The following is a 21,036-nucleotide window of genomic DNA, read 5'->3' as shown; positions in this document are numbered from 1 at the left end:
TTTTCAGTTTTTTTCTGTTCATCATGGGGCCTGAACTCTAGGCCTGGATACTGTCCTCAGTTCTTCAGCTCGTCTAGTGCTCTAACACTTGAGCCACAGCGCCACTTTTAACTTTTCCCACTTATGTGGTGTTGAGGAATGGAACCCAGGGCCACATGCATGCAAAGTAAGCACTCTACCACTGAGCCACCTCCCAGACCCACAATGTTGTTTTGATTTCCATTTCTTTTGTGGCTAGAGAAGTTGAGCATCTCTTTATGTGTCTATTGGCCATTCTTACTTTTTTAGAGAAGTCTCTTTTTAAGTCTTTGGCCCACTAAAGACTTGAGCATTTGTTGTTGGGGTATTTAATTTTTTGAGTTCTAAGTTTATTTTAGATATGAGACCCTTGTCTGTTGTATGGCTACTGAAGATCTCCCAATCCATGGGCTTCCTACTGATCTTGCTATGTCCTTTGCCATGCAGAATCTTTGCAATTTCATGCAATCCCATTTGTCTAACTTTTCTTTGATTTGTTGTGCTTCTCGGTCTAGAGTTTCTCCTATTCCTTCCTGTAATGTTTTCAAGGTGTCTGCTTTTATTTTGAGGTCTTTGATCTATTTGGAGTTGATTCTGGTGCAGGGAGATATATAAGGATCTAGCTAAAGCTACAGCCGTTTAGCCAATTTTGCCAGCACCATTTACTGAAGAGGCTGTCTTTCTTCCATTCTATTTTTTTTTTTTTTTAGCTCCTTTGTTGAAGATTAGGTGACGATAGGTCTGTGGGTTCATTTCTGGGTCTTCAGTTCTATTCCATTAGTCCTCAGGTCTGTTCTTATGCTAGTACCAAGCTGTTTTGATTTCCATGGCTTTGTAGTAGAGTTTGAAATTTGGTATTGATATTCCTCCAACACTGTTCTTTCTACTAAGGATTGTATTTTCTATTTGGCATATTTTATTGTTTCATATGAGGTTTTGGGTTGCTTCTTCTATTTCTTGAGGAATGAGGTTGGGATATTGATAGATATCTCATTGAATTTGTAGATAGCCTTTGGCAGTAAAGACATTTTCACTATGTTTAATCTTGCCTGTCCAGGAGCATGGGAGATTTTTTCCACTTCCTTAGTTCTGCTTTAATTTCCGTTTTCAGGTTTTTAAAGTTTTCATCATAGAGGTCCTTCACTTCTTTAGTTGAACTCCTACGTATTTTATTTTTTGTGGCGCTATTACAAAAGGAGTAGCTCTCCTGATTTCAGCTGGGCTCTTCTTGTTATTGGCATTGATTTTTCAGGACTAGTTTTATACCCTGCTACTTTGCCAAAGTTTTGGATCAGCTCAAGTAACTTGGGAGCAGAGTTCATGAAGTTCTTTTTTTTTTGTCAGTCGTGGGGCTTGAACTCTGGGCTTGGGCACTGTCTCTGGGCTCTTCAGTTCAAGGCAAGTGCTCTACCGCTAGAGCCACAGCACCACTTCTGGTTTTGTATTGGTTTATTGGAGATAAGAGTCTCACAGACTTTCCTGCCCAGGCTGGCTTTGAACTTTGATCCTCAGATCTCAGCCTCCTGAGTAGCTAGGATTACAGGCATGAGCCACCGATGCCTGGCTTCCCTGGGGTTCTTTAAATACGAGATCATGTCATCTACAAAGAGGAAGAGCTTTACTTCATCTTTCCCTATTTGGATCCCCTTTATGTTTGTATCTTATTTCTCTTCAATTTAGAAGAGAAGTGGAGAGAGTGGACACCCTTGTCTCGTTCCTGAATTTAGAGAAAATGGCTTTAGCTTTTCACCATTAAGTATAATGATGGCTGTAGGTTTGTCATACATTACCTTTATTATATTGAGGAAGGTTCCACAGATTCTTAGTTTTCCCAGCGCTTTCATCATAAAAGGGTGTTGGATCTTGTCAAATGCTTTTTCTGCATCTATTGAGATAATTGTGGTTCTTATCCTTGCTCTTGTTGTGATGAATTATGATTGATTGATTTACGTATATTGAACCAGCTTTGTATCCCTGAAATGAATCCTGTTTGATCATGGTGTATGATTTTTTTGATGAGTTGTTGAAATTGATTGGCTAAGATTTTGTTGAGAAGTTTTACATCGATGTTCTCTTTCTTTGATGAGTGCCTGCCTGGTTTGGGATGGCTTCATAGAGTTTGGTAGTGAACTTTCAATTTCATTGAAGAGTTGGAGGAGTATTGGTGTAAGTTCTGCTTTGAAGGCCTTGTAGAATTCTGCCGTAAATTCATCTAGTCCTGGGCTTTTCTTGTGTGGGAAGGCTCTTATTGCTATTTCGATTTTGATGCTTGATATGGGTCTGTTAAGTTGATTTAAACCATCTTGGTTTAGTTTGGGCATGTCGATATTTACTAGAAATTTGTCCATTTCTTCCAGATTCCCAAACTTATTAGCTTAAAGGTTTGAGAAGTATTCCCTGATAATATTCTGAATCTTGGCTGTATCTGTGGTGATATTTCCATTCTCATCCCTCAGTTTGTTTATTTGGGTATGTTCTCTTCTTTTTCTGATAAGATTTGTTAAGAGTGTCAATTTTGTTAACTTTTCAAAAACCAACTCTTTGTTTTGTTGATTCTTTCTATGTCTTTTTGGACTCTAATTCATTTAATTCTGATTTAATTTTAAGTATTTGTTTCCATCTATTGGATTGGGATTTAGCTTGATGCTCTTTTTCAAGGAGCTTCAGGTGCCTCATGAAATTGTTGGTTTCAGATCTTTCCAATTTGTTGATGTAGAAACTCAGAGCTATAAACTTCTGAATAGTGCCTGGTAATTTTTGTTAAATTTTAAATATCATGAATATTTGATTAAACATAATGAATATTTGAATTTCCTTTCTAATCTCTTCCATGACCCACTAGTGTTCTTCTGCCTCCATGTGTTACAGGATTTTCTCTAGTGGCTTTTGGTGTTGAATTCTAATTTTATTCTCATGTGGTCTGAGAGAATGCAGGGTATAATTTCAGTGTTTCTGAATTTGGACAAATTTGCTTTGTGACCTAAAATGTGGTCTACTTTGGAGAATATTCTGTGTGCTCCTGAGAAGAATGTGTATTCTGATACTGCTACTTCCAGATTTTTTTTTATTTTTATTTATTTTTTTTTTTTGGTCGGCCGTGGGGCTTGAACTCTGGGCCTGGGTGTTGTCCCTCAGCTCTTCAGCTCAAGGCAAGCGCTCTACCACTTGAGCTACAGCGCCACTTCCTACTTCCAGATTTTTTTGGTGCTTAATTAGAGGTAAGAGTCTCAAGGACTTTCCTGCTCTATCTGGCTTCAAATCACAATCCTCAGATCTCAGACTCCTAAGAAGCTAGGATTGCTAACATGAACTACATCCATTGCACCTGGCTTAGTTAGTGCCCTTTTTCATAGGTATTAAATTACAGGTATTTGAAAGTCCTAACTATGCAATACAAACTTTAAAGCATCAAGAGTGTCTTCTGTTTTTGCTTGCAGTGGAATTATAGGAACTAGATTTACCTTTCCTCTGTACTCCAATAAACATTCTATTGGAAGTTCAAGCCAGTAAAAGAAAGATAAAAGTAATAAAACATTGAAAATATAAAACCTTTTTTTTTTGGTCAGTTGTGGTCTTGAACTCTGGGCCTGGGTCCTGTCACTCAGCTCTTCAGCTCAAGGCTAGTTCTCTACCCTTTTGGTCACAATGCCACTTCCAGCAATTTATGTTTATGTGGTATTGAGGAATTGAACCCAGGGCCTTATGCATGTAAGGCAAGCACTCTAGCACTGAGCCACATTCCCAGCTCTCGCTGTTCTGAGATTTGTTGTTATTGTTGGTTGTGGGAACCCAGGGCCTATGCATTGTCCCTGAGCTTTTTTGTTCATGGCTAGTACTCTACCTCTTTGAGCCATAGTTCCAATTCTTGTTTATTGGTAGTTAATGGGAGATAAAAATCTCAAAGACTTTCCTGCTCTGGCTGGCATTAAGCCATGATCCTCAGATCTCAGCCTCCTAAGTAGCTATTAAAGGTGTGAACTACTGGTACCCAGCTTGTACTGGGATTTGAACATAGGGCTTTGCACTTTCTAGGCAGGTGCTTGAGCCATCTCTCCCCTCCCCCACCCCCAGCCTCTTTTGTTTATTTTGGGGATAAGGCCAGCTTAGATGGCAATTCTCCTGTTTTTTTTCATAGGTGGACTGATAGGCACATGCCACCACAGGTAGTTCCAACAGATTGAGACTGGGTTTCATGAATTTTTTGCATAGTTGGTTTTGAACTCCAAATATTCCTGATCTCCATCTTTTGAGTAGCTAGGATTACAGGCAAGCTAGAATTACTGCTTGTTATAGTATTCTTGATAAAGGTTAAGGTGGCACGTTCTGAAAAGGTATAATTAAAAAGAATCATGACAGTAATACCTGTATTCTAGAAAGTTTTAAAAATAGAAAAAAACCCACAAATTACCCAAACATAACCACTGTTACTTTGGAACATTGTAGGTCCTTATCGATTTTCAAATAAGTTGGTCATGGGCCTTGAACTCAGGGCCTAGGTGCTGTTCCTGAGTTCTTCTGCTCAAGGCTAACACTTTACCACTTTGAGCCATATCTCCACTTTTGGTCTTTAAGTAATTAATTTTCTGCCTTGGCTGGCTTTGAACTGCCATCTTCAGGTCTCAGCCTCCTGAGTAGCTAGGAACATGGGCCATTGGTGTCTAGCCAGAATATTTTTATTTTCAAAATTCTTATTTACAGTTGAAATGAGAGTGACAAAGTCACCAAAAAGTGCATAACCAAAACATCCAAGGACTTAGTTTTTAGCGGTAATATTTCATAGTAAAATTGGACCTTTTTTTTTAAGAAGCTAGGGATTAAACATAGACCTCACATACTTATCACATCTGCTACCACTGACCTAGATTTCTAGCTGTAAAATAGATTTTGAAGAAAGAGTTCTAAGCAATAGGCATCAACTTAAAGAATATAAATGAAAGAAATAAAAGAATATAGGGCTAGGCTGGAGTTACCACACAAGTGGCAGAACACTTGCCTAGCAAGAACAAAGACTGTGTTCAAATGCCAGGACTGCCAAAAAATTTAAAGAAGAATATCAATCTGAAATATAAAAATAAAGAGGACTGGTGATGTTAGCTCATTGGTGGAGTGTTTGCCTAGCATGTGTGAGGCATTGAGTATCATCCTCAACACCACAAACAAGTGAGAAAAAAGAAATGTCTTATGATACTCCAAACCAGGATATGCTAGGAAATCAAATGGGAGGGATTTAGGAATAAGATACCTGCTCCTCATTCTACTTGTATCTTTCTCTAAATCTCAGACCATATCTCTTAACATACCAGTGTTTTTTTTCCAACATATAATGTAAGATGGGTATCCTGTAACTCCACTAATTAGAGCACAGTCTCTTAAATTTCAGCAAAAGGTACTCTGGCAGCATTTACTTGTATTTGTATCTAGGTTCTGTGGGGGATAGATCATGAAGACAAACATGTCTACTGGGATTTTCTGGGGAATGGAGAGGGAAGTGCTCAGGGAATTGTGAGGTATGGGCTAGCATTTTAAAAGTGTGAACTTTTAGTTTATAAGTTGTAAATAGAGTTGACATTAAATCCTATTTTTTTTTATCAAGCATCAATTTCTTTTATGTTGCTCCCTAATGTATACTTTTCATGGCTTCTCATCTTCTGGATAGTACTTCATATAGATAGGAATTTTTTCTCAGAAAATCACTTGGGAATCAATCACTCTCATCACTATCTTTTTTTAAAACAAGACTGTTATTTGTCGTCGTCTTCTGATTTTTTTTTTAAGTTTAGGTAAAGAATCAGTCTATTTAATTGTCTGCTTTTAGCTTATCTTTAGTCATATTCATTTAGCAGATGCTAAGCCTCTTTTCTCTTATAACTGTCTTAAATCTGGAGACTCAATTGCCCAGCAGGCCTGACTCTCTTGTAGTTTATATGTGCATACATAGATATAACACACATATAGGTACGTGAATGTGTATGTATGTTTATGTGTTTAGATGAGAGTCTTACTACATTGCCTATACTGGGTTCAGCCGATCCTCTTAGTCTCATGAGCATCTAGTTCAGGTGCTCATGATGAATTAAAAAATGACAGATATATTGTCTGCACTTCAAACGTAAAGTGCAGAGATATAAAATGGGATCAAAGATAAAGAGTGATATAAGTTTAGCTGGGCACTGGTGGCTCACGCCTGTAAACCTAGCTACTGAGGAAGCTGAGATCTGAGGATTCTGGTTCAAAGCCAGCCTGGGCAGGAAAGTCCATGAGACTCTTATCTCCAATACACTACCAGAAAACCAGAAGTGGCACTGTGGCTCAACTGGTAGAGCACTAGCTTTGAACTAAAGAGCTGAGGGACAGCGCCCAGGCCAAGAGTTCAAGCCCCATGACCAACCAAAAAAAAAAAAATGATACAAGTTGGAGAGGCCCTGTTGCATTAGAAAGGATATAAGAGAAAACCTTCCTGAAGTGGCTTTGAATAAATTGCTAACTTGAGTGAGGGACTAAGCCCTGATGATCTGGCAAAAGAACATTCATGGGAAGCTCGTGTAAAAGGTCTGAGTTCTGAGTGCTTTGCATATTTGAGAAAGAAAAAAAGCTGCTTAAGTAGAATAGGGCAAGTGTAGGGAGAGATGAGTCGCTTGGTCCATTGTCACTGTAGCTGGTGGGGAGTTTTGAGCAGGAAAATTGATGAGTTCCACATAGACACTTTTTGGACATGTAATCAAAGCAAGTTTTTTTTGTCTGTCATGACTTTCATATATTCTAATAATTTATTTTTTTTGTGCCTGTGCCTTTCAATTGCCTCATCTGTCTCTTTCACTTCCAGTATTGCATTTTAATGGTTGTTTTAATATGTGATAAGGTGTTTCCAGCTACTCTTCTTTTTAGGATTTCTTTGACATCTAATGTGCTTATTCTTCCTGATAGCATTTAAGATAATATTCTTAGGTTCTTGGAAAGTACTGTTGGGATGTAGTTGAAATCACATCATATATCAATTAACTTGAAGAGAAATGGCACTTTTGTTAACGAGTTTTTCCCATTAAGCAACAAATATATATCATATACAGTTTAACATATTTAATTATTCCCATCTTTTTACTTTATTTTGTTGTGGTTGACAAGAAATGTAGAACAATTTTTAAATTGTAATGAAGCTTATATAGGAAGAGAGGCTATTTACTTCAAAGTGTATGTATTTTATGTCAGACACTTTAGACATTAAGTCCAGAAATGAAGCTGTGTTCTTAGATTTCATCAAGTTGGCAAGACCTGAGAATTTATTTTTGGTATTAGGGGAGAATTCTGTGAAACAGATCATATTATCATTGTTTTGGCATAGCTGACGAGCTCAGGCCCAGAGTTCAATCCTCACAACTGACAAAAATGTTTCAAGTACTCTGTAAAATAGAATAAAAAAAACAAAGAATTGGCAGATCTTTATATTAGCCTATGTGCTAGGTAAAAAATAAAACACCTCAACTTGCTTATACATTTCTCAGTTAACATTTAAAATAGTTTTATTCTCTCACTAAATAAATAAATCATCATCTAGAAGTTCTAGAAGTCTAAATCTCAGTCCCCTGTTCCTCTCTCCGTATTAAAAACTGTTTTTTTTTAAACTATAGAACCTTTAAATTAAGTTGCATTGTCTTTGACTTACACTGTTGTCCCCATTTAGTAACTAATGTCTACTTTCTCCTGCCCACATTTACAAGCCATTTTTCACCAGCAGCCACAATAACCTTTTAAAAAAGATGCCAGGGGCTGGGAAGGTGGCTCAGTGGTAGAGCGCTTGCCTTGCATGCATGAAGCCCTGGGTTTGATTCCTCAGCACCACATAAGCAAAAAGAAAAAAACCGGAAGTGGTTCTGTGGCTCAAGTGGTAGAGCGCTAGCCTTGAGCTGAAGAGCTGAGGGACAGCGCCTAGGCCCAGAGTTCAGGCCCCATGACCGGACCAAAAAAAAAAAAAATGCCATAGTAAAAATGATCAGAGCTTAAAAAATAGAATTAACTAGTACAAGGAGTTTGGGTTTTATTCTAATCATGACAGAAAGCCACTGAAGAGTTTGAAATTGAAGACTAAGACTTAATTAAGTCTGCTGAAGTGATTTAAAAAAAGTCTACAATTGGGAAAGTTAGTAACTTCATGATTTTGAGAAATTACTATAATATTAACAAGGTAATACCACTTTGCTTATGCTTACTAGTTGTTCAACTGAGACACAAATTCAGTCCATGTAATTTGCTAGTTTAACTTGTACAGCTAGTTTTGAGTATGTTCACAGAGTTGTACAGCTATCACATTGTTCATCTGTAAATAACTTGAGTTTATGAATCAGAGATAAAGGGTTCGTGTGTGTGTGTGTGTGTGTGTGTGTGTGTGTGTGTGTGTGTGTGTGTGTGTGTGTGTGTGTGTGTGTGTGTGTGTGTGTGTGTGTGTGTGTGCCAGTCCTGTGCTTTGAACTCAGGGCCTAGAGCTATGACTGAGTATTTTTTGCTCAAGGCCACCTGAGCTATAGCTCACTTCTGGCCTCTTTGGATAGGTTTTTGGGGATGAGTCTCATGAACTTTCCTGTCTGGACTGGCTTTGAACCATGATCCTCACATCTCAGACTCCTGAGTAGCTGGGATTACAGGCATGAGCCACTAATGCCTGACTAAAGGCTTCTTAAAAAAAATAACCATGTTCAGGGCGCTGGTGGCTCATGCCTGTAATCCTAACTACTCAGGAGGCTGAGATCTGAGGATCACAGTTCAAAGCCAGCCCGGCCAAGAAAGTCCATGGACTCTTGTCTCCAACAAACCACCAGAAAACTGGAAGTGGCACTGTGGCTCAAGTGGTAGAGAGCTAGCCTTGAGCTGAAGAGCTGAGGGACAGCACCCAGGCCCAGAGTTCAAGCCCCACAACCAGTCAAAAAAACCAAAACAAACAAAAGTGTGATAGTCATACAACTCTGTGAACATACTGAAAACTAACAAAAACAAAACAATAACAACAACAACAACAACAACAAACTATGTAAGCCAGGCACTGGTGGCACACACCTGTAATCTGTAATCCTAGCTACTCAGAAGGCTGAATTCTGAGGATCATGGTTCAAAAGCCAGCCCGGGCAGAAAAGTCCCTATGAGATTCTTACCTCTAATTAACTACTCAAAAACCAGAAGTGGAGCTGTTTTTCAAGTGGTAGAATACTAGTCTTAAGCACCAAAAGGCTCAGGGACAGTACCTAGGCCGAGTTCAAGCCCCACAACCAATAAAAAAACCCAAAACAAACAAAAGTGTGATTGTCAAACTCTGGAACATACTGAAAACTAATTGTACAAGTTAGAGAATTGCATGGTGTGTGAATTTGTATCTCAGTTGAGTAATTAAAAAACATAAGCACAGTGGTATTATTTGTTAATAATGTAATTTCTCAAAATCATGAAGTTGCTAATTTGGCCAATTATAGAATTTTTTTGTGACTACAATAGACTTAATTATAAGTCAGATCTTACTCTTTTAGCCAAACCTTTCAGTAGCTTTCTAGCATGATTAGAATAAAACCTGAACTCTTTGTATTAGTTTACAAACATCTGGCCCTTATAAAGCTCTTATGTAGTATGTCTTCCTGGCTTTATCTCTTGCCCATTAACTTCTTCATTCTTCAGGCCTGTGTGTTAGCATTTCTCTGCTGTAATGCCCTTCCCCTTTCTGTCAACATCCCTTGCTTTCTAGATCAGTCCCTTCTCATGTTTTGTGTAATCTTTTATGCAAACGCTCTCAGCATACCATGATTTATTATTTGCTATGTATATATGGTACTGAGGCTTGAACTCAGGCCCTGGGCATTGTTCCTTAGCTTTCTTATTTGAGCTGGCACTCTACCACTTGAGCCACAGTTCTACTTCCTGCTTTTTGATGGTTTATTGGAAATAAGATAATCATAGACCTCCCTGCCTGTGCTGGCTTTGAGCCATAGTGCTCAGACCAAGGCTTTCTGAGTAGGTAGGATTACAGGCATTAATCAATGTTGCTTGTTGCTGTGCCTTTATTTTTCCCTTTTTACTCCTTTCCCTGTCCTTTTCATCACTGAATATAGAGTGTCTAATATGATGATTGAATCTTAGAAGATAATTTCTTAGTAGAATGTGGCTCAGTGGTAGAGTGCTTATCTAGCATGCCTGAAGCCCTGGGTTCAACTCTTCAGTAAAATAGAAAAAACTGAAAGTGGCGCTCTGGGTCAAGTGGGAGAGTGCTAGCCTTGAGTAAAAGAAGCTCAGGGAAAGTACCCAGGTCCTGAGTTCAAGCTCCAGGACTGGCAAAAAAAAAATTACTAGTATATACCAGTTATTGTGCTCCAGGTAATTAACCCTTTTATTAGATAAAAGAGTCTTTTATTAGCTTCAGATAAAAGGGTTAATTATCTGGAACATAGTAAGTTCATATAAAGTTTCAGTAACATGAACTACAAGTTTAGATTGTTAAATTGGGTTGCTGGCCTAATAGGTACCAAAAGGAATATATAAAAATGGAGATGGCAGCTTCTGATGAGCAGCTCTTCAGTGGGGGAAGGAGTAGTTGAGAGAAGAATGAAGGGATATAATATGGTACAATTGCAGCATCAGTTGTATAGGACAGTTAAACCATTATGCTTTTTCTCTTATATCTCACACAGATCAAAAACCTCTTGATCTTGCCCAGGGTGCTGAAATGAAACATGTTCTTGTTGGTAATAAGGTATGTAGTAATGGATTAGACATAAAGTATTTTCTAGAAAAAAATTTAAATGCTTGAAATGTGTTCCTGCATTTTTCATGAAATGTATTTCAATAGGTCATCTACAAAGCACTGAAACGATATGAAGGCCCTCTCTGGAAGGTAGGTTGAGGTGATTTTTTTCTTATTACCTTTAGTTGTGCAAAGGAATTATCATTGTAAAAAGTAGTGCACAAATACCATCCCTCCCCTACCTACCCCTTGCTTTATTCTTCTTAATTTTTAGGATATACTTTGGATTCTTGACTGCATTCTCCCCCCCTTTTTCATTTTTCAACTCCTTTTCTCTCGACCCTTCTCCTCCCCTTTCTAGTTCCTGCTTCCTGGTGTTTTATGTTGTAGAACTCTCATTCTGACTTTCTAAGGAATTACGCTATTTGAGATCTCCCTTGAATCTACCATATATCAGTTAATACATTTGTATATATTTGCATACCACCCAAGTAAGTTTATAAGCTAAACTTAGCTTCCACATAGAAGTGAAAGCATGGATCCTTAGTCTGTCTGAGCCTCACTTCATTTAACATGTTTTCAAGTCCTTCGACTTTTTTTTAAAACAAATGTTACAGTATTCTTTCTAACAGATGAGTAAAATTCCATTGTGTATATGTACTACATTTTGTTGAGCCATTCATCCATTAAGGGTCATCTGGGCTGATTCCATACCTTGGCTATGGTGAATAGTGCTACAACAAACATGGTTGTATTAGACTTCTTAGGGGCAATAACGTCCAATTTTTTCAGTCAGTTTTTTTTTTTTATATCTCATAAATGTGATGAACAGGGGGTTACAGTTACATAAGTAAGGTAATAAATACATTTCTTTTAAAACACTGTTATCTCCTCCCTCATTTTCTCCTGCTTACTCCTCCCTATTCTCCTCCCTGCAAGTTGTATAGTTCATTTTCAACATAGTGTCTAGTGAGTATCATTGTTGCATTAGTGCATAATTTGTCCTTCTGTTTCATGATTCCCTTTACTTTCTATGGATCAGATAATCTTATATACAAGACAAAGGGCACAGAAAACTAAAACAAAAAATTGAAATAACAGCATACATACAGGACATTATAAGAACCTGTTTCTAATTCTTGTTCATTACGCTTCATTATATATGTTTGGACATTTACTACTGCTGTCTAGATGAAAGACTCAGATGTAGCTTTCAGAACTTTTTTTTAATCAGTCATTTGAATTTAGTTGTGTCAGCTTGGGAAATCATTTTTCTTTTAGAGTTCAAGATTTTTTGGCTGGAGATTATTCTGGGTAGTGTTAGAACATGGAGTCCTTTCATGGTATAGGAAACAGTAAGTATTATCCTTACTAAATTTCAGTATCTTAATTTTGAATTATTAAAAAATTTTACTTACCTCATTTCTTTTGGTTTGACAACTTACTATTTAATTTGAAGGTCTGATGCCATCCATAATGTTTATCGCCAGGGATGCAAACACTTGACACAAGCAGTGTGCACGGTAAGATAAGTCATGTCTTTATGTAAACTGGGAAAGTGAAACCCTCAAGTCATGTGTGAAAAAGTTCTAATATTTTTAGAATGGTATAGAAAGCATATTTATATATTTAACATTCAAGAACAAGTACAGAATATCCATTTTATTTGTATATGTAAATAAACTTTTTTTTTTTTGTCGGTCTTGGAGCTTGAACTCTGGGCCTGAGCACTGTCCCTCAGCTCTTCAGCTCAAGGCGAGTGCTCTACCACTTAAGTTACAGTGCCACTCCGGTTTTCTGGTGGTTTATTGGAGATAACAGTCTCATGGACTTTCCTGCCCGGGCTGGCTTTGAACTGTGATCCTCAGATCTCAGTCTCCTGAGTAGCTAGGATTACAGATGTGAGCCACTGGCACCCTGCATAAACTTTTATCTCCACATATTGTTGTATGAGAAATGAATGATTACAAAAACATATATACAGAGCTTTTAGTTTTTCTAGGTATATATATATATTGTTTGTGTGGTGGAAGGGAAAGATAGAGGGGGAGAGGAAAACAGACATGATTAGCCTGTTTGTATTGGCCAATTTTATATCATCCTTGGAGAAATGTCTAAATCCTTTGCCCCAGATCTCCTTTTTGTGTCATTCCTGGGGTTTGAGTTCACTGTCCTTGAGCTATTGTGCTTAAATCTACTGCTCTACCATTTGAGTCACAGCTCCAGTTCCTGTTGATTTTGTTTGTTTGTTTTGGGGGTATTGAGGGTTTTTTTTGGTGTTTAATTGGAGATGTCTCTCTCTTTTGGCTTTGAACCCAAATCCTCAGAGTAGCCTCCTGAGTAGCTAGGATTATAGGCATGAGTCCCTGGTGCCCGGCCCTTTACCCAGTTTTTAATTATTCTGACTTTGTTATTATCTCTGTAGAAATTCTTTATATATTTTAGATAATAGGCCCTTATTAGATATTTAAATGAAAATTTTCTATTCTGTTTTTTTATTTGTGGATAAATTATTCTGATGTATAGAAGTTTTAAACTTTAGGGCTGGGAAGGTGGCTCAGTGGTAGAGCACTTGCCTTGCATGCCTGAGGCTCTGGGTTCGATTCCTAAGCACCACATAAGCAAAAAGAAAAAAAGCTAGCCGGGCGCTGGTGGCTCACGCCTGTAATCCTAGCTACTCAGGAGGCTGAGATCTGAGGATTGCGGTTCAAAGCCAGCCCTGGGCAGGAGAGACCGTGAGACTCTTATCTCCAATAAACCACCAGAAAACCGGAAGTGGCGCTGTAGCTCAAGTGGTAGAGTGCTCGCCTTGAGCTGAAGAGCTGAGGGACAGCGCTCAGGCCCAGAGTTCAAGCCCCATGACCGACCAAAAAAACAAAAACAAAAAGCCAGAAGTGGTGCTGTGGCTCAAGTGGTAGAGCGCTAGCCTTGAGCTGAAGAGCTGAGGGACAGCGCCCAGGCCCAGAGTTCAGGCCCCACGACTGGACCCCTCCCCACCCCCCCAAAAAAAAAGAAGTTTTAAACTTTAATGGAAGTTCAAACTTTCTAGATCACTTTTACTTTCATTTTGTGTTTTAAGAAATGATTTCCAAATCTAATTTCATGAAACTTACGTTTTCTTCAGTAAAATTAGGTTTAGCTCTGATACTGTGCTGTGATCTATTTTGAATTTTGTTTATGCTACATAGCACAGGTTCATATGAATATCCTATTTTCTGAAAATCAATTTGGGAAAAGCCTGTTATTTCCCATTAAATAGTCTTGCCATACTTTATTTGTTCTTAACTGCAAGAGTTTATTTATGGACACTCTTCTCCTCTCTCCATTTGTCTATGTATTTGTCATAAACACAGTGTTCATTTGCCAATAGCTTTTTAGTTAACTTCAAAGTCAGAAAGTGTGAGACCTTCAATTTTATTCTTCTTTTTCAACATTATTTCTGTTGTTTGTGGACCCTTCAGAATACATGTAGATTTTAAGCATAGACATAGCTCATATATTTTTATATTTATAAAACTTATGTAAGATGTGTATATTTTTCTTTCACTTTTGGACTTAGATGAATATCGTTTCATTGCAAACTATTTGTGAGTTTCACATTTTCTTTGTTGATTTCTAACTTAATTCCAATTTAGTTCAGTTTATATATTGTGAGTTTTCAGTGTTCTGAATACCTGTTTTGATTGAGATTGTGTTGAATCTGTAAATCGACTTGTGGGTTTCCACGCCAATGTAGCAATATTGATATCTCTAAATGTGTATATGTATGTCTTCATTTGTTGAAATACCTTTTAATTTCTTTTTACAATGTTTTTGTAGTATTTTATAAAACTTAATCTTACATATTTTAATACATTATTTTTTGAAACTCTTGTAAATGGATTTGGACATTTTTATTTTCTATAATTTTCTTGCAGCTAGTGTATATAATTTTTTCGGTGTGTGTTCCAGTCTAGAGGCTTGAACTCAATGCCTAGGTACTGTCTCTGAGTTTCTTTGCTGAAGGCTAGTGCTCTACCATGTGAGCCACAGCTCCACCTCTGGTTTTTGGCTGTTAATTGCAGATAAGAGTGTCACAGACTTTCCTGCCTAGTCCTCAGATCTCAGCTTCCTGAGTAGCTAGGATCACAAATATGAGCCACTTGTACCTAGCTATAATTTTTTCTTTTTTGGGGGTCCAGTCGTGAGGCCTGAACTCTGGACCTGGGCGCTGTCCCTCAGCTCTTCAGCTCAAGGCTAGCGCTCTACCACTTGAGCCATAGCACCACTTCTGGCTTTTTTTTTTTGGCATATGTGGTGCTGAGGAATCGAACCCAGGTCCTCATGCATGCAAGGCAAGCACTCTACCATTGAGCCACCTTCCCAGCCCAGCCTGGCTATAATTTTTTAAATAGACTTTATCTAATGCCCTGCACGCTTGCTAAATTTACTTATTAGTCTTATTTTTTACATTCCTCAGAGTTTTCTGTAATCATGTCTGCAAATATTATGTTTCTTTCTAGTTCTTGGTTTATTGTATTGAATATGACTCATAGTATAAATTTAAATATCATTGGTTAGAGTCAACCCTTTTTTATGTGAATGAATTTGTCTTTATGTCTAAGGTGAAATCCTCTGATAGCTGCCTCTTCTTTATCAAATGCTTTGATGACACTATTCATGGCTTTCGAGTTCCTAAGAATGCACTTCATCAGTCAAGAGAGGTAATCTTATGATTCATTTATCTTTAATCAAACTTTAATCAAAATACCGGTTCAGTATTAGCCTCTAGGATCTTTTTTGTTTTTGGTTTTGTTAGTCATGGGGCTTGAACTCTGGGACTGGGCACTGGGCTCTTCAGCTCAAGGCAAGCACTCTACCACTTGAGCCACAGCACCCCTTCCAGTTTTCTGAGTGATTTACTGGACATAAGAGTCTTATAGACTTTCCTGCCTGGGCTGGCTTTGAACTGTGATTCTCAGATCTCAGCCTCCTGAGTAGCTAGGAGTACAGGTGTGAGCCATCAGCGCCTGGCTCTAGGATCTTCTTGATTGTGCTTTTTAAATGGGCAAAAATAGGAAGTGTTTCAAATTTAGCTTATAACTTAGTTCAAGTACATCTTTATCAGCATGAATCTTTAGTTATTTTCTGTTTACAATTTGTTATTCATTTTGACTCTTTGAATGTGAGGGACTCATTTTGGCTTTAGAAAAAGGCTAAATAATGATTCATTTTACCCTTTATTTTGTAAATGTGAAACCTGTAGAGCTGACTTTTCAAGATATGTAGTTTATAGTCACAGACTAGCACCAGATATTCTGGTGCTCGTCACAGTACAGACTTAGCTTACTTATTTTTATACACTAATGAACAACAGAAATAAGCAAGAAAGTTGAGATGTGTTTGAAGAAAATTCAGTTACAGTGATTTCATGGAGAATCCATATAACTTTAAATCAAAGCAGTATTCATGGACCTGGATTCTGTTAATTTGTTTTAAAAGGAGTTATAAAATAATCTGTTTCCCAAAGTGGCTGACTTTCAGCAAAGAACCTTAACCAATCCAAATGATGAACAGCATTTCATAAAATTGTAAAGTAGCCAAATTATAGAAACATCCTAGAAGACCTACAACGGATGAGTGGATCAATAAAATATGGTATATATACACAATAGAATTTTACTCATCCATTAGAATAAGATATGTCATTTTTAAGGAAATGGATGGACCTAGAACAAATCATAAGGTAAGCCAAGCTCAGAGAGACAAATAACACGTTTTCTCTCACATGTGGAAGCTAGTTCTAAAATATGACATGATAACCGATACAGAACTCTAGCCATTCACACATAGTCAGACCAAAAGGGGATACTTCTTAGAGGAGGAACACAAAGGCATAGCTTCTGAACATTTAAAATACTGTTTATGGAAATGAACTACAGGAAATGGAAATGTGTTTTTTTGTTGTGGTTGTTTTTGTTCTGGGGCGAGGGGAATGAACAAATGCAGTCCCGCTATTCAGTACACACTTTGTTGAAAATAACCAATGTAACTTGTGGGCAGGGATGGGAGAGGGAGACTGGGGAAAAGCAAAGGAAGGGGTGACATTGTCCAAAAAAAAGAAACGTACTCATTACCTGATTTTTGAAATGATAGCATCTCTATACAACACTTTAATAACAATTTTTTTTTAATGAGGAAGAAGTTACATTCTTTTTGTGAAAGAACAGATTTTTTTCTCCTTTCAGCCTTGACAAAGATCCAGGCTGTGTTGGCTCACACCTACAAGCGTAGAAACTCAGGAGGCTAGGATCTGAGGATTGGGGTTTTGAAGCCAGCCTATGCAGAAAATCTGTGAGACGCTTTATCTCCAGTTAACCAGCAAAAAGTCAGAAGTAGAGCTATAGCTCAAGTGGTAGAGTGCCAACCTTGAGCTAAAAGCCCAGGGATAACACCCACTAACTTCAAGCCATAGACCTGGTACAGAACAAAACAAAAAATTGAGGAAGTTACAGGATCAGGGAAATTTTGACTGTCTTAAAATGATCTAAATTTCTGTGCTTATCATTTGATTATAAGTTAGTAAATTATGTGCCTGGATCCATTACTATATAATAAATTATTCATCAGTGTTGAGAATCTTATTTTAAGTAAAATCTTTCATGAATATTTAATTTTTATAATATGTTTGAGTATTAATATGTACATTCGTAAATGTTATTTTTAAAAGTACTGAGAATTTTTTTCATGTTTATGACAGATAAGAGACCGCGTCCTTTCACTATGGTTGCTTGCTTGTGGAGGAGGGGACAGATAATATTATACCATGTAAATCTTATGCTTTACAGTTATTGACATTAATTTTTTAAATAAAAAGATTTTTTTTTGTCTTTTCTTTTTTGGTACTGGGGATCAAACCCAGGATGTTGCACTTGCTAGGCAAGCACTTTGCCACTGAGCTACATCCCAGCCCAATGAAAAGGTTTTCACTTTGATATAAATCCTTGGATTATTTCAGAATTGGCTGGAAGCAATTGAAGAACATTCTGCATACAGTACCCACTACTGTTCCCAAGACCAGTTGACTGATGATGAAGAAGATGATGCAGTTTCTGCTATAGACTTGAAGCAATCCATACAGGTAAATAAGACATAATCTGACCTTCATAGCTAATACTGTAGTGTACGGATTATTCAAGTTATTAAGAGGCAAGGTTTTGAAATTGAGTCTGATAACATTGGAAGTAGTGTAACTCTTGGCCCAGCGCATTTGTCTTTGCAAATATACTTTAAGGATACAGGCCTAGGTCTTATATGTATCATTTTATGATAAACTCCTTACATGGCTGTAATGAGATTGTCATTCTGTTTGTAAGCTGTCTCCAGCAGGGGGAGCATGCATAGTTTGACTTGCTATCCTTTATGACTTCACTACATATTTCAGAGTTTAAATAATGCAACCATAGTGACACATTACTTGGCCAGTAGTTTCATTTAAAACCACTTGTAATCTAACTTCATTGCTTAGAGGTAAAGTAAAACGTCAGTAATGAATGGAGACACCCTCATCTGAAGTGACATCAATGCCTTATCCATAATTGACATGAAATAGGTATTTTTCAGGGTGGGGAGGCATCAGTTTTCTCTTTGTCTTTTCCTTTTTTCCTCTGGCTCTATCTTTTAAATATACCTTGTTTACCAAAGAGTGGGAATTGGGTTTGGAAGAATTAAAACTACAAAAGAGTGATAAGTTTCAGTCTAAATAAAATGTTTTAATTTGAAAAAAAAAAACCCCAAAACATTTTCTACTAAATCCAGTCTCTCTTTTTTCTCTCTCCCTCCATCCCTCCCTCCTACCTATCTATAAATTTAAATGGATTATTGTGGGATTTGAATGTACAACTCTGATAAGTTTGCCATTACAATGTTATTGAAATAAGGACCTATAATTTTCATAAGGACTGTAATCTTTTTTTTTTTTTTGGTCAGTCGTGAGACCTGAACTCTGGGCCTGGGCACTGTCCCTCAGCTCTTCAGCTCAAGGCTAGTGCTCTACCATTTGAGCCACAGTGCCACTCTGGCTTCTGCTTATGTGGTGCTGAGGAATGGAAACCCAGGGCCTCATGCATGCAAGCCAAGCACTATACCACTGAGCCACCTTCCCAGCCCAGGACCTATAATCTTAAATATGAGATTTTGACTTTTTTCAATTCCTAATCTTTTTTTTTTTTTTTTTTTGGTTGGTCATGGGGTTTGAACTCTGAGCCTGGGCACTGTCCCTCAGCTCTTTAGCTCAAGGTGAGGGCTCTACCACTTGAGCCACAGCACCATTTCTGGTTTTCTGAGTGATTTATTAGAGATAAGAGTCGGGGACATTCCTGCTGGGGCTGGCTTTGAGCTGCAATCCTCAGATCTCAGCCTCCTGAGTAGCTAGAATTACAGGCATGAGCCATTAGCTCAATTCCTATTCTTAATTTATGATGGAACATTAGTCTGAGTTCTTTCATTTTTTTTTTATTGGATTGTCTCTAGAATTTGTTCAGGATTATTTTTAGTACTACCATTAAAGCCTGATGTGAAATCTGAGAACCAAATTCTCAGATCAGTGGACTTCTAGAGCACTTAGAACAGTACTAATATGGGAAAATAGAGGTTTGAGTACATATAGTCAAAGACATTAAATAAGAAAAAGGAAAACTATGATAAATACTTTAAAATCGACTTATTCTCTAAGTAGAAAAAAATTTCTTCAGTAGGAGATAAATGATAAAAGCTGGAGGGATTTACAAGGCTTACCAGTACCTTTTCTAGGATTATGTTAATTTTAAGGTAAAGACATGCTAACTAACTTATATAACAAGTTTTTCCTTTTTTTTCTTTGGTGCTAAGGATGGAACCCATGACCTCACAAATGCTAAGCAAGTATTTTACCACTAAGCCATATCACATACCACCAGCCCCTTAAACACTTTTTTAAATAGAGATTTCTTTGGTATAATTTTCAAATTTTTAAGTAAGGTGTTAAATTCAACTAAATCTTGCTTTTGATTCTTTTTTGACACTTTGTTCCTATGTTAAGTTTAAAGTTTTGAAGTTTTTGCCTTGAACTCAAGAGTTTAAGTGGTATTCAGCTCTTTTAGGTTTGTAAGCTACAGTCATTATCTCTGTCTACAGTGTTTAAATGATAACAGAGTATGATTCTGTCTTAACAAGTTAAAACAATCTAATTCAAAAGAGGTAAAGTGTGTTTAGTTCCACAGATTGTGGTAGGATGTCCTTGATCCTTGAATTAGGAAAACCTGGAGTTCATTTGTGGCACAAATTAGTTCTTGGTGTTTATAGACATTCTAAAGGAAACCATTCTAGTACTGACATAGTCTATAGTCTTTTTTTTTTGTCAGTTGGGGCTTGACCTCTGGGCCTGAGCACTGTCTCTCAGCTCTTCAGCTCAAGGCTAGTGCTCTACCACTTGAGCTACAGCGCCACTTCCTGTTTTCTGGTGGTTTATTGAAGATAAGTGTCTCACTGCCGGGCTGGCTTTGAACTGCAATCCTCAGATCTCAGCCTCCTGAGTAGCTAGGATTACAGGTATGAGCCACTGGTGCCCAGCGACAGTCTATAGTCTTGAATTAACTATAATCTGATCTTCTTTAACATGCATTCGGTTCAGTAATATAGACTTTTAAAAAGTTGATATGCATGTGGGTGTTTATACTGAAAAAATTTACCGATCTTTTATGATACTTTTGGTCTCATTTTATCTCCTCTCCAAACTAAGGATCTTTACAAACTTAAAACCCTTTCTATGGCCCCATCATTACCTTGAGATTAGGCCTAGAGGATAAAAATATTTTAGAAAAAAGAATTGGAAGCTAAAGTTAAGCATAGTGTTGGTACTCTGCTATTCAGTGTGATTGATGCACATGTGGTTGTTCACATTTAGATTAACATTAAAATTTCTCACATTTTTATTTTCTTTTTTTTTTTTTTGTATGTTTTGAGCTAGGATCTTGACAGGTCAAGGCTGGCCTTGAACTTATGATCTTCTTGCCTGAGATTTTTGAGTGCTGGGGTTAGAGGTGTGTTCCAGTTCACCAGGCTCACTTACTTTACTATCTACATTTCTCAGGTGCTCAGTAACTTCAGATGGCTACCACAGAGAGCACACAATGAATGTTTCTGTCATCACAGCTATAGTGGACAGTATCGGGATAGGCTCTTACTTTGGGTGGTACTAACAAAGTTGAGGATTCCTTGATTCTGTAGAATTTGGACTATATGTTAAGAGGAGTAATGAGTGAATGATGTTTTCACCAAAAACGTAA

General features: G+C 37.5%; 1 protein-coding gene across 3 annotated transcripts in view; it reads left to right on the top strand.

Annotated features, from left to right (window-relative positions):
• Window positions 1-21,036, top strand: part of Osbpl1a (oxysterol binding protein like 1A) — a 244,204-nt gene that overhangs the window by 72,136 nt on the left and 151,032 nt on the right. For all 3 annotated transcript variants that reach the window (XM_042675295.1, XM_042675297.1, XM_042675296.1), the window contains exons 8-13: window positions 10,680-10,741; window positions 10,838-10,882; window positions 12,014-12,087; window positions 12,192-12,255; window positions 15,337-15,435; window positions 17,730-17,852. In XM_042675295.1, the coding sequence (XP_042531229.1) occupies window positions 10,680-10,741; window positions 10,838-10,882; window positions 12,014-12,087; window positions 12,192-12,255; window positions 15,337-15,435; window positions 17,730-17,852 (467 nt within the window). The remainder of the gene's footprint in view (window positions 1-10,679; window positions 10,742-10,837; window positions 10,883-12,013; window positions 12,088-12,191; window positions 12,256-15,336; window positions 15,436-17,729; window positions 17,853-21,036) is intronic.

Source organism: Dipodomys spectabilis, unplaced genomic scaffold (genome assembly GCF_019054845.1).
Source record: "Dipodomys spectabilis isolate Male_0828 unplaced genomic scaffold, ASM1905484v1 ptg000024l, whole genome shotgun sequence".
Lineage (NCBI taxonomy): Eukaryota > Metazoa > Chordata > Mammalia > Rodentia > Heteromyidae > Dipodomys > Dipodomys spectabilis.
This window is presented reverse-complemented; position numbering and strand designations above follow the sequence as displayed.